Source organism: Pelophylax lessonae, assembly GCF_965119305.1.
Source record: "Pelophylax lessonae genome assembly, chromosome: 5".
In the NCBI taxonomy this organism is placed as follows: Eukaryota; Metazoa; Chordata; class Amphibia; order Anura; family Ranidae; genus Pelophylax; species Pelophylax lessonae.
The window spans coordinates 105,190,605-105,206,607 of NC_138772.1; the positions used below are offsets into that span (position 1 = coordinate 105,190,605).

At 41.3% G+C, this 16,003-nt stretch overlaps 1 protein-coding gene across 2 annotated transcripts in view; it reads right to left on the reverse strand.

The window, feature by feature from the left end:
- The window catches only part of RBM33 (RNA binding motif protein 33), a 347,098-nt gene that overhangs the window by 289,709 nt on the left and 41,386 nt on the right, over positions 1-16,003 (reverse strand). For both annotated transcript variants that reach the window (XM_082258397.1, XM_082258398.1), the window contains exons 3-4: positions 12,023-12,071; positions 11,849-11,931 (exon numbers count right to left, since the gene is read on the reverse strand). In XM_082258397.1, coding sequence (XP_082114523.1) covers positions 11,849-11,931; positions 12,023-12,071 — 132 coding nt within the window. The remainder of the gene's footprint in view (positions 1-11,848; positions 11,932-12,022; positions 12,072-16,003) is intronic.

The following is a 16,003-nucleotide window of genomic DNA, read 5'->3' on the forward strand; positions in this document are numbered from 1 at the left end:
CACCTTCTGTTTGATAATGCCCCACAGATGCTCCATAGGCTTTAGGTCTGGAGACATGCTGGGCCAGTCTATCACCTTAACCCTCAGCTTCTTTAGCAAGGCAGTGGTCGTCTTTGAGGTGTGCTTGGGGTTGATATGTTGGAATACTGCCCTGTGGCCCAGTCTCTGAAAGGAGGGCATCATGCTCTGCTTCAGTATGTCACAGTAAATGTTGGCATTCATGGTTCCCTCAATGAACTGTAGCTCCCCAGTGCCGGCAGCACTCATGCAGCCACAGACCATGACACTTCCACCACCATGCTTGACTGTAGGCTTGACTGTAGGCTAGACACACTTGTCTTTGTACTCCTCACCTGGTTGCCGCCACACACGCTTGACACCACATGCTTCTGGGAGACTTCAGATGTGTGTCTGCAAAATTTAGCCAGGCTTTGATGTTTTGATGCTTTGATGTTTTGCTTCGTAAGAAAACGTTTCCATCATGCCACTCTTTCCCATATCCAAGACATATGAAGAATACAGGAGATTATGGTCACATGTACCACACAGCCAGTACTACAAATATACCTGTAGCTCCTGGAGGCCTCTTGGAAGCCTCACTGACCACTTTTCTCATGTTTTCATCAATTTTGGGGGGACCTCCAGTTCTTGGTAATGTCACTGTTGTGCCATATTTTCTCCACTTGATGTCTGTCTTCACTGTGTTCCATGGTATATCTAATGCCTTGCTAATTTTTTTTTACCCTTCTCTGACTGATATGTTGTTTTAACAATGAGATTCCTCTGATGCTTTGGAAGCTCCCTGCGGACCATGGCTTTTGCTGTAGGATGCGACTAAGGTCAGGAAAGACCTACTAGAACAGCTGAACTTTATTTGGGGGTTAATCAGAGGCACTTTAAATGATGGCAGGTGTGTACTGACTCCTATTTAACATGAGTTTGAATGGGTTGGCTTAATTGTGAACACAGCTACATCCCCAGTTATAAAATAGGATATGCACACCCCTGCAACCACATTGTTTTTTTTACCCCCCCCCTAAAAGATTTCAGTTTTCCAATTCAGTTTAACATTTTACAGGTCATATTTTTGTTTCATTTTTTTTTTATATCTCATATATATATATATATATATACACACACATACATACATACATACATACATACATACACACTCACACACTAAACTTTTGGAGAGTAACTTGGTTTGAGAGTTTTTTTGCAAGACGAGCAAAATTTTAATTTTATTTTTTTTTAATTTTGACTTGATAAAAATGAGTAGTGTCTTGATATACAAGTAGTGTCAAGTCACAACTGAGTATAAAAGAGAAGAGAGGTGCCTCTTAGTGTAGCAATGTGGTTACATTTAATGAAGGTACAGAATTTAGCCACTCACATGGTTAATGATTAAAACAGGCACATCCGGGGTAAAGCTGTCCACATCCTCCTCACCAACATCATCCCTTCCATGCTGCGCTCCACGAGCACTTCAAGCCTCGCTTCCAGATCACTCTACTGCAGGGTAGTCTTCCTGGTCAGGATTGCAGACTGACAGCGGTGAGGACAGCTTTACCCCAGATGCCTGCATCCTTAGATGTGCCTCTTAACGATTAAACATGTGAGTTGCTAAATGTTGAACCTTCATTAACCTCCCTGGTTGTATGATTATTTCAGATTTTAGGTGCTGAAAGCGGTACCATTATTTTGCATGTAATTCTTAAGGATGAGCAGCCCAAACCAACTATTTACATATGATTTTTTTACTGTGCGTTCTTCTTTATAACATCCCGGGTATGATAGTTTGAAACACAAAATCAAAAATTATAATATAATAAATAACTATAAATAATAATATAATACTTTTTATTCACTAAATTATAGTAAATAATGTAATCAAAAAACAATTTTTTTTTGGTCAAACAAGGATGCAATATTAGTGGTCATATTGCTTCAGTAAACGTCCCGGGTATGGAAAATGTTAAAACATGGTACATCACAAAGTCCAACGTCACAATCAGGACAATAGTACCGAGTTTCTTTACGGATTTTCCTTCCAGTGTCGTCACGTTTGGAACAGCAAACCACACACATCCTTATGGGTACAGGCTTCTTTTCGGTTGGTGGAATGTGGTTCATAAAGTGACGACCAGTCAGGCGTTCGGGGTTCACAACACCAGCAGCACGGCGTCCGGATCTATTTACAGCCGTTGGTGTTTGGTGCCTGAGAAATATCAGTTCGGCAACTTCACAAACAAAGTCCGCATGAATCACAAGCCTGTCACTCTTCTTTTAGGAGAATAAATGCGCTCCACAAACATTGTTCAAGAAAATGCCTGAAGATTTTTTTGTAATATTTTTTGTTGTTTCCGCATTGCCGGATAAAATGTCATGGCCTGGTCAGCTCTGTCCACACCTCCCATGGCGTTATTGCAATTCATCACTAGTTGTGGTTTCATTATTTTTTTCCACCTTTTGTGTGTACCATGAGAGTAGAGGTGTTGTGAATGGTACTCATTAGGCACTCATCTTTTTTGTCACGCCATCTCAGTGCCATCATTTTGCCTTTCTGCCATGCAACTATTTCTCCAGCCTTGAGCTTTTTATTGGCAAAGGTTGGCAGCATGTCATGCCCTTTAGCTCTAACGGTCCCATACGCATCCGTCTTGTTTTGAAGAAGGAACTCAAGTTCTGGAGACGTGTAAAAATTGTCTGTTACACAGTACCCCTGATTCAGCAATGGCTCAATCAACGTAAGAACCAAAGCGGTTGCCATTCCATAACTGCTGTATATACTGTATCCAGCTGAGTCTTCCTTTGTAGGCCATTAGACTTTAGTCTATACAAATGTCTATCTAGTAAATAGGACTGCTGGAAATTTTTCAAAATGATTTGATAAACGCCCCAAATCTTTTTGAGTTTTGGAGCTGGATGAGAAGTCTCGTCAAATTCATCATTATTTGAAAAGTGCAAATATTTCATAATGAGCGAAAATTTGTATTCCGACATGACCGTGCCAAAAAACAGGAGTGGCCAGTAATTTGTTGGTGGTTCAATACCACTTCTGCAGGGGTTTCCCCACCACACCCTGCAGAATAATTAGGCCCAATTGAGTTGGTAAAAAAAAAAAAAAAAAAAAAAAAAGACAGTGGCCTTCGCCTGTAAGACCATTCCTGCTTTGGAGGTCGTCTCACTGTTGCCCATATAATGCACCTGTTAATTTAACACCAAAGCAGCTGAAACTGATTAACAAACCCCTCTGCTACCTAACTGACCAGATCAATATCCCAGGAGTTTAATTGACTTGATGCTACACTCTGATTAGAAAGTGTTCCTTTCAGTTTTTTGAGCAGTGTACAGTGCCTTGCAAAAGTATTCACCCCCATTGGCATTTTTCGTGTTTTGTTGCCTCACAACCTGGAATTGACATGGATTGTTTGAGGATTTTCATCATTTAATTTACAGAACATGCCCACAACTTTGAAGATTTTTTTTTTTTATGGTGAAGCTAACAAATAGGAAAAAAATAACAGAAAAAGTCAATGTGCATAACTATCCCCCCCCCCCCTAAAGTCAATACTTTGTAGAGCCACCTTTTGTGGCAATCACAGCCCCAAGTCGCTTTGGATAAGTCTCTAAGCTTGCCACATGTTACCACTGGGATTTTTGCCCATTCCGCCTTGCAAAACTGCTCCAGCTCCTTCAAGTTGGATGGTTTACGTTTGCGAACAGCAATCCAAGTCTGACCACAGATTTTCTACAGGATTGAGGTCTTGGCTTTGAATGGGTCATTCCAACACATTCACGTTTCCCCTTAAACCACTCACGTGTTGCTTTGGCAGTGTGTTTGGGGTCACTGTCCTGCTGGAAGGTGAACCTCCGTCCTAGCCTCAAATCACGCACAGAGTGGTACAGGTTTTGCTCAAGAATATTCCTGTATTTAGCACCATCCATCTTTCCCTCAACTCTGACCAGTTTCCCAGTCTCGGCTGCTGAAAAACATCCCCACAGCATGATGCTTTTCACTGTGGGGATGGTGTTCTTTGGGTGATTTGAGGTGTTGGGTTTGCGACAGACATAGCGTTTTGATTGCTGAAAAGTTCAATTTTAGTCTCATCAGACCAGAGCACCTTCCTCCATACATTTTGGGAGTCTCCTACGTGCCTTTCGCGAACTCAAAACATGCCATTTTGTTTTTTTGCTGAAAGTAATGGCTTTCTTCTGGCCATTCTGCCATAAAGCCCAAATCTATGGAGCATACGGCTTATTGTCGTCCTAAGTACAGATACTCCAGTCTTTGCTGTGGAACTCTGCAGCTCCTCCAGGGTTACCTTAGGTCTCTGTGCTGCCTCTCGGAATAATGCCCTCCTTGCCCGGTCCGTGAGTTTTGGTGGGCAGCCGTCTCTTGGCAGGTTTGCTGTTTTGCCATGTTCTTTCCATTTGGTTATGATAGATTTGATGGTGCTCCTGAGGATCATCAAAGGTTTGGATATTTTTTTTATAACCTAACCCTGACTTGTACTTCTCAACAATATTGTCCCTTCCTTGTTTGGAGAGTTCCTTGGTCTTCATGACCGTGTTTGGTTAGTGGTGCCTCTTGCTTAGCTGTTGCAGCCTCTGGGGCCTTTCAAAAAAGGTGTGTAAATGTAATGACAGATCATGTGACATTTAGATTGCACACAGGTGGACATCATTTCACTAATTATGTGACTTCTTAATGGCAATTGGTTGCACCAGTGCTTTTTATGGGCTTCATAACAAAGGGGGTGAATACATATGCACATGCCAATTTTCTGTTTTATATTTCTAAAAAATAGTTTTATGTATATATTTTTCTCATTTCACTTCACCAACTTAGACTATTGTGTCCATCACATAAAATTCAGATTAACAAAACATTGAACTTAATGTAACAAAATATGTAAAAAGTCAAGGGGAGGTGAATACTTTTGCAAGGCACTGTAATAAATATATATCCATCCACTTTCCTACTGGGCACTTAAACCCCCCTCCTGCCCAACCCAATTTTTAACTTTCAGCGCTGTCGCACTTTGAATGACAATTTCACTGTCATGCAACACTGTACCCATATGAAATTTTTATCTTTTTTTTTTCAAACAAATAGAGCTTTCTTTTGGTGATATTTAATCACTACTGGGGTTTTCATTTTTGCTGAACAAAAAAAGACCGAAAATTTTGAAAAAAAAAAAAAAAAAAAAAAAAAACAGTTTTTATAGTTTGTCATAAAATTTTGCAAACAGGTAATATTTCTCCTTCATTGACGTGCGCTGATGAGGCGGCACTGGTAGGCTGCACTGATGGGCAACACTGATAAGTTGGCACTGATAAGGCGAAACTGATGGGCACTGATAAGTTGGCACCGATGGGCGGCACAGATGGGCACTGGTAGGTGCGCTTAAGGACAATAGGTGGCACTCATGGGCACTGGCAGATGGCACTGTAGGAGGCGCTGGTGGGCACAGGTAGGTGGCACTGGTGGGCACAGGTAGGTGGCACTGGAGGGCATCGGTAGGTGGCCACAAATAATCCCTCTCCAGATGTCCCTCTGGCAGCAGCCGGAGATCGTTTTTTCTCCTCACACTGACAGCGTAAGGAGAAAAAAAAAAAAAAAAAAACAGCTGATCACTGGCTGCTGTTTACGTTACATGATCAGCTGTCATTGGCTGACATCTGATCACGTGGTAAGGAGGCGGGATCGCCCATGGACTCTGATCACAGAGCGAGTCGGGCGCGGGGAGTGCGTAGGCCACTCCTTGCCGAGAGGACGTCAATGTACGCCCTCCCGGCAATTCAGGTCCGCGCTGTAGCCGTCATTCAGCTATAGCGCAGGCTTCAACTAGAGATTATATATATATATATATATATATATATATATATATATATATATATATATATATATATATATATATATATATATATATATATATATATATATATACATACACACACACACACATACATATACACACACATACATACATATATAGACACACCCCCCTATTACTTTCACTAATATATATATTATTACTTTCACAGTATAAATTAACCCATTACAGTAGCGATTATCTGCTGCTTTTTGTACTTTGCAGGGCTAATTTTAGTTTTTTTTTAACCCATCATGACAGGGAATTTAAAAAAAAAAAAAAAGAAGGATGTAGCTGCTTCTAAAATGTTCCCTAGTGCACCATCATTTAACCCTACCCACTCTGTAAATTGAGGGGTGAGCAACATAGCAAATAGCTGCAACAGTCCCAAAACTCTCAAAGGGCTAAAGATCTGAAGAAAGAGCATTTTTTTCTGCCATCGCTAAGTGAGGGAATCCCTTGTGGGGTACTCACAAAATGAATGTGGAATTAGATCGTATTTATTTGTGTGTGGGAAAGGTGAAGCGATAACCAAGGCACTGACTTAAGTAAGTACTGTGGCTGTGACTCTAGAACAGCAGACATGTGGAGGGCAGGTGCAACTAAATCACCATTCAGGCAGCAGCCTATCAGGTTTAAAAATGTGACGTTATAACGTTACCTTTTGCCAGTTAGTAGTAGAGACACTGTCGGAAGGGGATCACACACAGTGATTAACATACTGCATGTAAAAACAAGGCCCAGTCCAATCTGCAGGTTCCTGAAGAAGACCAAACTTCACATATCAAGGAGGGCATACCCCAAAAGGGGTCTGTGGGGTCTGGGTCTCACAGGAATGGACCACAGCTCTATCTGGACCCGTATAGCAACCTGCGGCTAACTACACTCATTGCACTATGTGCCAAGGTGAGCGCTGCGCGCAGGATCTGTTGCCCAAAGCAAAGATTACAGGCCAGCCTCGCTACTGCAAGGTCCAGGTACGGTTCTCAAGATATATGTTGAGGGTCACCAATCCGTAAACTGTTAGTGAACCCTGAGGCAACCAGCATCTGGATGTCGATACAAATGTCAGTCGAAGTAGTAAAAAAAAATGTTTATTTAAGCATCACCAAGGATTTCATTGGAGTGGTTTGGGTTATATGAGGGTGCACTAGGGGAGCTCCCAGCGAAGCACTTGTTAGTGTTCAATCACCAGAAGGTAGCAGCATATAACAACCCCATGGTCTAGGATTTCCTGTTCAATACTGTACAATTAAGATTTAAAATTAAGATTTAAAATTAAGATTTGGCTGGAGCTGGGCTTTATAGAAAATACTGAGAAGTTAACATCCACACAGAAGGTCACACAGACTAGAACTATGGAAAATAATCATTTGTATTACTGCAAAAAAAAAGCAAAAATGAGTCTGCAAATGAGTACCCAAGTTATACAAAAAAAAGAAAAAAAAAAAAACACACACACTAACACTGAGATTTATACTGAACTTTGACAGGTTTACTTGATTACATTTTTTACCAGTAAATATTTCCTCTGTGCCTTTCTGAATCTAAAATAATTCTGTTACATAGGGGCCAGTGTTTCGGTCCTCAGAGTTAAGTCTGCTATTCTCTTGACCAATGGTCCTCATCGGGTCAATGTCAAAGCATGTTCACTATTATTTTTTCCAATTTTCATATATTTAAATTTTAGCTTGGTATCCATCCAGGTTTATAGGGGAAACTCAATTTTGTATATAGTACATGCTCCTAGTCTTCCTATCCAGTGTTCACCCTCTCTACTAGGCACTATATTAGGTTTACTACATACAGGTAAGCTGTAAATGGGATGAAACGAAAAGAACAAAGGCCTCATGTACACTAAAGCTGCTAAACTGAAGTGAAGGAGTAGCTGGGCGTTTTTTTTTCAGCAGCCCCTGAATTCTCCTCTATGGTGTCTTATGTGTACATGTACACTCAGTAGTTTAGAGGCAGATGAGGTTACAGGCATTATTTTAAAGCAGAAAAATGACGCTCAGGACTATAGTTTACAGGGATTTCAAACACCAAGTGCTTGTAACCTCGTCTAACTGCCGTAAACTGAGTTCATGCACATTTGCGTTTATAAGAGAGAGTTTTAAAAGGGGAAAACATTTCTGATACTTTTTGAACATTTAAAGTGACGAACTCTCGTCCTCTCATGCAATTTTCTACGCCTTTGGAGCCTTAGCAACATCAGGAGCATTTCATAACAAATGCTTATGTTGGAATTTATAGCGAAAACACAAAATATAAGACAGCTATCTACAAGCACACTGCTCTCTCTTCTCCCATAGAATGGCTGAAATACTTAATAATTTACTTGGTTTTCATACATTGTGGGCATTTGGGAGGGTCTACTGAGGTTATCTTTAAAAAACGCTTCTAACCTCAAATGCTCATAACCACTGCTAAAATCATAAACTCCGGTATGATAACTATATCCATACTGTAAAATAACTACAATGCAATGGCAATGATATTGCTTCTGTGAGATATCTTCGGACTCATGTTCAAATTTGTTCTTTTCATTTGTATTTTTTGTTGGGTTTTGTATACTCCTAAGTGTTAACAATTTAGATCATTTCTTCCAAATACGGGCCTTGGACTATTTTTGTGGATATTTGGAAGCTTTTACATTGAACTTTGTGTATACTAGGAATTCAAATCACAGACTCCATAGTGTAAAAGCTGTAAAAACTGACGTTTTTCACTGTTTCCAGCATTCAGATGAGGTTTTCAACTGCCATGTGCACATGAGCCCTAAGGCTCCTTTCACACTCTCCGTCCGTTGGACGGAGTCAGTTTTTCTCAGCGGGGGATCGAGCCGCCGATCCCCCGCTGAGCAGCAGGAGGACAGCTGTGTCTCCGCGCTGTGTGCGGAGACACAGCTGACAGTTCCCCATGCATCTCTATGGGGGAAATCGGATCTCAATGGACCGTCAGTCCGTTCTCACCCGATCCCATCCGATCCGCTGGACGGATGGAAAATAGGGTTTCCATCCGTCCAGATTTGACGGATCGGATGTCAGCGGACATGTCTCCGCTGACATCCGATGCCCCATAGGAATGCATGGGGGGACCGTTCAGATCCGCCAAAAAGACGGACAGGCGAATCTGAACGGTCCGCCTGTGTGAAAGGGGCCTAACTGATAAGTCGTCCTCATCTAACTCACAATTTGCTTGATTGCTGCAGGACTACAAGCACCTGTTTCTCTGAAAGTAAGGCTGCATTCACACCTGACCGTATCGCTTGTAGGTGTTTTTTAGAGCGTTTTTTGGGCATTTGTTGGGCGTGTTAAAAAGGGGTGGAGACCACCTGTGTTTTTTCAAAAAACGCCTGTGAAACGCCGGCAACGGCATTTTAATGCATTCCTATGGGACCAGAACAGCTCTTGATCAGCCCAAAAAGAAGATCCTGTACTTTTTGAGCTACAGGCGTTTTTTGTTTCAGGGGACAAAAACGCTCAAATGTGAACAGGGGCCATTGAAATGAATGGGATTTTGGTTGTTGAGCGTTTTGGATTTTCACAGATGAGCGTTTTATGGGCTGCAAAATGCTCAGGTGTGAACAGGGCCTAAGGAAATGGATCCCCAGATTCTGTGCTTGCTCTTCGGCATACAATGGTACCGTCCATTAAAGACTCTCTCTGTTACCTTAATAACAGACATTAAGTTGGCAAACTTTGAAAATTTTATTTCATTTCTTGTTAAAAAGAAATAAAAAAACAAAAAAAAAAAACAGTCAAGTTTGCTGTTTAGGGGCTTATGCATACTGGCAAAAACAAAAAAACCCCTCTGCATACATTCTATTTTGGATCTAAAGGCAGCCATATTATATATCCAATGAGCACATACACAAAGCTGCGTCCATGACCCTGCATATTTTATGCTGTATACATATAAGCATCTAAACTGTTTACATGTGTCCAGCGGGTTACTTTTTGCTGCTACTGCTCAGGCCAACATGTCTATACTAACATGAAGCCAGCAGCACCTTCGCTGCTGATTACACACCACATGTCGGTCCTAAAAGAGTCATTAATGCGGCAGAGGTGTATGCTTAGAACGACTAAAGGCATAGTGTGCAATCAGCAGACTCTGGTCCTGAGCAACAGCAGGCATCTCAGCTCGCAAACATATATGGGGTGTATGTCCAAAGGAGTACAGAAACCGCACATAACTTTTTACAAAGCATGCTGCTGCCGGTCACAGTTTGGCTCCTACCAAGCTGTGATTGAAGATGGTAGTACAGTCAATGGTCTGGAGCGGTATTCAAGAAAATATGCTCCACGTGAGTACAGTGCCTTGAAAAAGTATTCACACCCCTTAAATATTTCCCACATTTTGTCATGTTACAGCCAAAAGTGTAAATGTATTTTATGTGATAGACCAACATAAAGTAGCACATAATTGAGAAGTGGAGGGAAAATGATAAATGGTGCGCATTTTTATTCATCCCCCTTTACTCTGATATCCCCAATATCTAGTGGAACCAATTGCCTTCAGAAGTCACCTAATTAGTATATAGAATCCACTTGTGTGTAATTCAATCTCTTAAAATACAAAATTACATAAATACTGCAGTTCTGTGAAGCCCTCAGAGATTGGTTAGAGAACCTTAGTGAACAAACAGCATCATGAAGGCCAAGGAACACACCATGCAGTTTAGGGATAAAGTTGTGGAGAAGTTTAAAGCAGGGTTTAGGTTATAAAAAAAAATCCCAAGCTTTGAACATCTCACCGAGCACTGTTCAATCCATCATCTGAAAATGGAAAGAGTATGGCACAAATGCAAACCTACCAAGACATGGCTGTCCACCTTAACTGACAGGCTGGGCAAGCAGAGCATTAATCAGAGAAGCAGCCAAGAGGCCCATGGTAACTGGAGGAGCTGCAGAGATCCACAGCTCAGCTGGGAGAATCTGTCCACAGGATAACTATTAGTTGTGCACTACACAAATCTGGTATTTATAGAAGAGTGGCAAGAAGAAAGCCATTGTTGAAAGAAAGCCATAAGAAGTCCCGTTTGCAGTTTGCGAGAAGCCATGCGGGGAACAGCAAACGTGGAAGAAGGTGTTCTGGTCAGATGTGACCAACATTTAGCTTTTTGTCCTAAAAGCAAAACGCTATGTGTGGTGAAAAACTAACACTGCACATCACCCTGAATACACCATCCCCACCGTGAGACATGGTGATGGTGGCATCATGTTGTGAGGATGCTTTCCTGCAGCAGTGGTCAGAGTTGATGGGTAGATTGAAGGAGCAAAATGCAGGGCAATCTTAAAAGAAAACCTTTTAAGAGTCTGCAAAAGAACGAGGTGGATGTTCACCTTCCAGCAGGACGACGACCCTAAACATACAGCCAGAGCTACAATGAAATGGCTTAGATCAAAGCATATTCATGTGTTAGAATGGCCTAGTCAAAGTCCAGACATAAATCCAATTGAGAAACTATGACAAGACTTGAAAAATGCTGCTCACAGATGCTCTCCGTCCAATCTGACGGAGCTTGACCTATTTTGCAAAGAAGAATGGGTAAAAATGTCACTCTAGATGCGCAAAGCTGGTTGAGATATACCCAAAAAGAACTTCCTTCCAGCTGTAATTGCAGCGAAAGGTAATTCTACAAAGTATTAACTCAGGGGGGCTGAATACAAATTCACGCCACACTTTTCAGATATTTTTAATAAAAATTAAAAACCATTATCATTTTTCTTTCACTTCACGTTGGTCTATCACAAAAAAATCCCAATAAACGACATATTTTTGGTTGTAACTTAACATAAATGTGGAAAATTTCAAGGGGTTTGAGAACTTTTTCAAGGCACTGTACTAGCCGAAATGTGGGTGTACTGCATAGTAGCCATCATCTGAGCAGATTGACATAAAGAACAGTGGTAATTTTGCAATCATGAGGCCTGTATCATACAGAAAAATATAGTGAAACACACCTATAGTTGCTTGTGTCCTGTTCCTCCTCGTCACTCTGGAGAAGGTCATCATTAAGCTCTTCATCAGAAAGATCTGGTGAAGCCTGATAAAACAAGAAACAAAGTAATTATAATTTTTTTCCCTGGGTGGTTTTGAGCTATACAAAAATTCTTGAGATGTCTTTATTGAAATACCTTTTTTCCAGGCAAGTAATCTTCTTCAAGCAGATCATCCTCCAGCTCACTGAAAGCAAACACAAAAAATTCACATTATTGGCATATTGCAACCAATACTAAAAACATGTGTGGTGCATCACACCTCATAAAGGGAAACAGCCAATCTTTTGTGTTAACTAAAACATCACAGGAGGAAACCTTAACCTAAATTCTGATATAATTGACCCAATCACATCACAATGGAAAAAAAAAAAGAAAAGTGAGCAATATCACGTGCATTTAGAACACAAAGTGTAAAAATCTTAATACACAATTCAGAGCACACCACAACTTTCATTCTCTAATTATCCAGCATAGCCTGGAATCTCCCCATTTGCTATGAGCTGCTGCCTTCCCTGAGAAATTCTCAATATCAATATAAAAAAAAGATACCCACGCTGTTATTACTGCAAAAAGTAATTTCCCGCTACTTTCTTAAAAAAGGAAAAATCCTTGATTCAGGGCTGACTGGCTGAACGACTCTCCTAAACATAAAATGCAATAGCAAACACTGTTAAGATGGAATAATAAAAAAATGTACAATAACTATGGGTTGCAGGAAAGAAAATCACTCAATTCCCCCATCAATACTGACTGTGAAATCCCTCCCGCATCGCTATTGTGGCTCTCTGCCAGCGAAACGCAATTACTGCTGGCGGCTATAGCCGCCGCCAGTAATCACATATGTGACAGTCCCAAACAGGACAGAGGCTTTTGGAGGGGACTGCAGGGTAGCCTCTTGCCTATGGGCCCTGGCTTTTAACCACTTCCATACAGAGTAGTTAGACACCCTCCCTGCCCAGACCAATTTTCAGCTTTCAGCACTCTCACACTTTGAATGACAATTGCTCAGTCATGCTACACTGTAACCAAACAAAATTTTTATCATTTTTTTCACACAAATAGAGCTTTCTTTTGGTGGTATTTGATCACAACCAGGGTTTTTTTTTTTCGTGATATATGCAAAAAAAGAGCAAAAATTTTGAAAAAAAAAAACACTTTTTTTTAGTTTCAATTATAAAATTTTGCAAAAAATAAATTTTTCTTTATACATTTGGGCCAAAATTTATACTGCTACATGTCTCTGGTAAAATTAACTCAAATTAGTGTATATTATTTAGTCTGTGTGAAAGTTATTGAGTCTATAAGCTATGGTACCAATTACTGAAAATTGATCACACCAGATGTACTGACTGCCTATCTCCTTTCTTGAGGCCCTGAAATGTCAGGACAGTACAAATACCGCCCAAATGACCCCTTTTTGTAAAGTAGACAGTCCAAGGTATTTAGTAAGAGGCATGGTGGGTTTTTTGAAGTTGTAATTTTTTCCCACAATTCTTGGGAAAAATGAAGAAAAAATGTTTTCCCACAAAGTTGTAAATTTATAAGCTATTTCTAGCACATAGCATGTACACAGCAAAAATGACACCCCAAAATACATTCTGCTACTCCTTCCGAGTATGGCGATACCACATGTGTGAGACTTTTACACAGCCTGGCCACAAAAAGAGACTCCACATCCAAGAAGCACCTTCAGGCGTTCTAGGAGCATAAATACACATAAAACTTTCTTACTACCTATCACACTTTTCAAGGCCCTAGAGCACCAATACAATGGAAAAGTCCACAAAATGACCCCATTTTGGAAAGCAAACACTCCAACATATATTCTATGAGGCATTATGGGTCGTTTGAACGTGTCATTTTTTTCCACAAGTTTTTGGAAAATGTGGGAAACAAATGAAAACCTTTTTTTTTTTTTTTTTTTACACAAAGTTGTCAATTTATAGGATATTTCTAACACATAGCATGTAAATAGCAAAAATTACACCCCAAAATACATTCTGCCACTCCTCCTGAGTATGGCAATACCACATGTGTGAGACTTTTTCACAGCCCAGCCATATAGAGGGGCCCAACATCCAAGGAGCACCATCATGCATCCTAGCCACTTGCCTAGGCCTATTTTTGACATTTGGTGTTTACAAGCTAAAATCAGTTGTTTTGCTAGAAAACTGCTTAGAACCCCCAAACATTATATATATTTTTTTAGCAGAGACCCTAGAGAATAAAATGGAGAGTATTGCAATATTTTTTATCACACCGTATTTGCGCAGCGGTCCTCCAAACGCAATTTTTTTGGAAAAAATTCACTTTTTTTAATTAAAAAATAAGAAACCAGTAAAGTTAGCCCAATTTTTTTCCATAATGTGAAAGATAATGTTACGCCGAGTAAATAGATACCCAACATGTCATGTTTCAAAATTGCGCACGCTCACGGAATGGCAACAAACTTTGGTACTTAAAAATCCCCATAGGCGACAATTTAAAAATTTCTACAGGTTGCCATCTTTGAGTTACAGAGGAGGTCTAGGGCTCAAATTATTCCCCTTGCTCTAACGATTGCGGCGATACCTCACATGTGTGGTTTGAACACCGTTTACATATGTGAGCGGGGTTTCTGTATGCGTTCGCTTCTGCCCGCAAACTCACGGGGACAGGGCGCTTTAAATTTTTTTTTTTTTTACTATTTATTTTATTTATTTTTTATTTTTACACCGTTAAAAAAAAAAAAAAAATTGATCATTTTTATTTCTATTAAAAGGAATGTAAACATTCCTCGTAATAGAAATAGGCACGACAGGACCTCTTTTTTGTGAGATCTGGGGTCAAAAAGTCCTCAGATCTCACAAGTACACTAAAAGATAGAAAAAAAAAAAATTATTATATAAAATGAAAAAAAAAAAAAGGACCTTTAAACCGGTTGCTAGGCAACAACATTTTCCGTAGCTCCGGTCCTCCAAGACCATAGAGTCAAGTGAGGGCAAGCTTGCCCTCACTCGACATCCTGTCTGAGGATCTGGGACCGGATCGTTTTCCCCGCTGCCGGCGGGTCCGGTAAGCGGGGAAAAGGACCGGAACGCGGCAGGAGGGGGGGGGCGCCGCCTCTTCCGCCATCCCGGAAGGGTGATCCCACGGTGAATCCGCCGCTGGGACCACCCCTATCGGAAAGCCAACCGTCCACCGTTTAAAAAAATACCAGGGTTATGGCAGCTATCTGCTGCCATAACACCGGTATTTAGGTTTAAACGGAGGACGTATATAAACCTTTTTGGACTTGGACATGGTGGCTGTATGAAGGGTGACAGGTACTCGGGTACTTTGTTGGGCAGGTGACAGGTACTCTGGTACTCATGAGCAGGTGGCAGGTACTCGGGTACTCCGATAGGCAGGTGACAGGTACTCGGGTACTCCGATGGGCAGGTGACAGGCAGGTGATAGGTACTGATGAGTAGTACTGATACTGATAGGTGATACTGTACTGATGGGTACTGATGATCAGTACTGATACGTGATAGGTACTGATGAGTACTGATGAGTAGTGATGGGTACTGATGAGCAGGCGGCAAGTACTCGGGTACTTCAGGCGTCAGGTACTCTGATGAGCAGGTGGAAGGTACTCGGGTACTCTGATGGGTAGGTGACAGGTACTCAGATGACGGGTACTCCGTTGACAGGTACTCAGAGTACCCGAGTACCCGTCATCAGAGTACCCGTCATCAGAGTACCCGTCATCAGAGTACCCGAGTACCCGTCATCAGAGTACCCGAGTACCCGTCACCAGAGTACCCGAGTACCCGTCATCAGAGTACCCGAGTACCCGTCATCAGAGTACCCGAGTACCCGTCATCAGAGTACCTGATGGGCTGGTGACAGGTACTCGGGTACTTTGATGGGCTAGTGACAGGTGCTCTTTATTAAGGGGGGGGCAATCAGTGTGTTTGGGGTGCACTGTAATTGGTAACTAGCTGTTACCACACTCTCTTCCTCACACAGGATCAGTGTGTGAGGAGAACACGGTGACAGCTAGTTACCGTGTTCTCTGTTGGCATTTGTGACCGGCTGTGATTGGACACAGCCGGTCACGTGGTAAAGAGCCAATTTCATTGGCTCTTTACC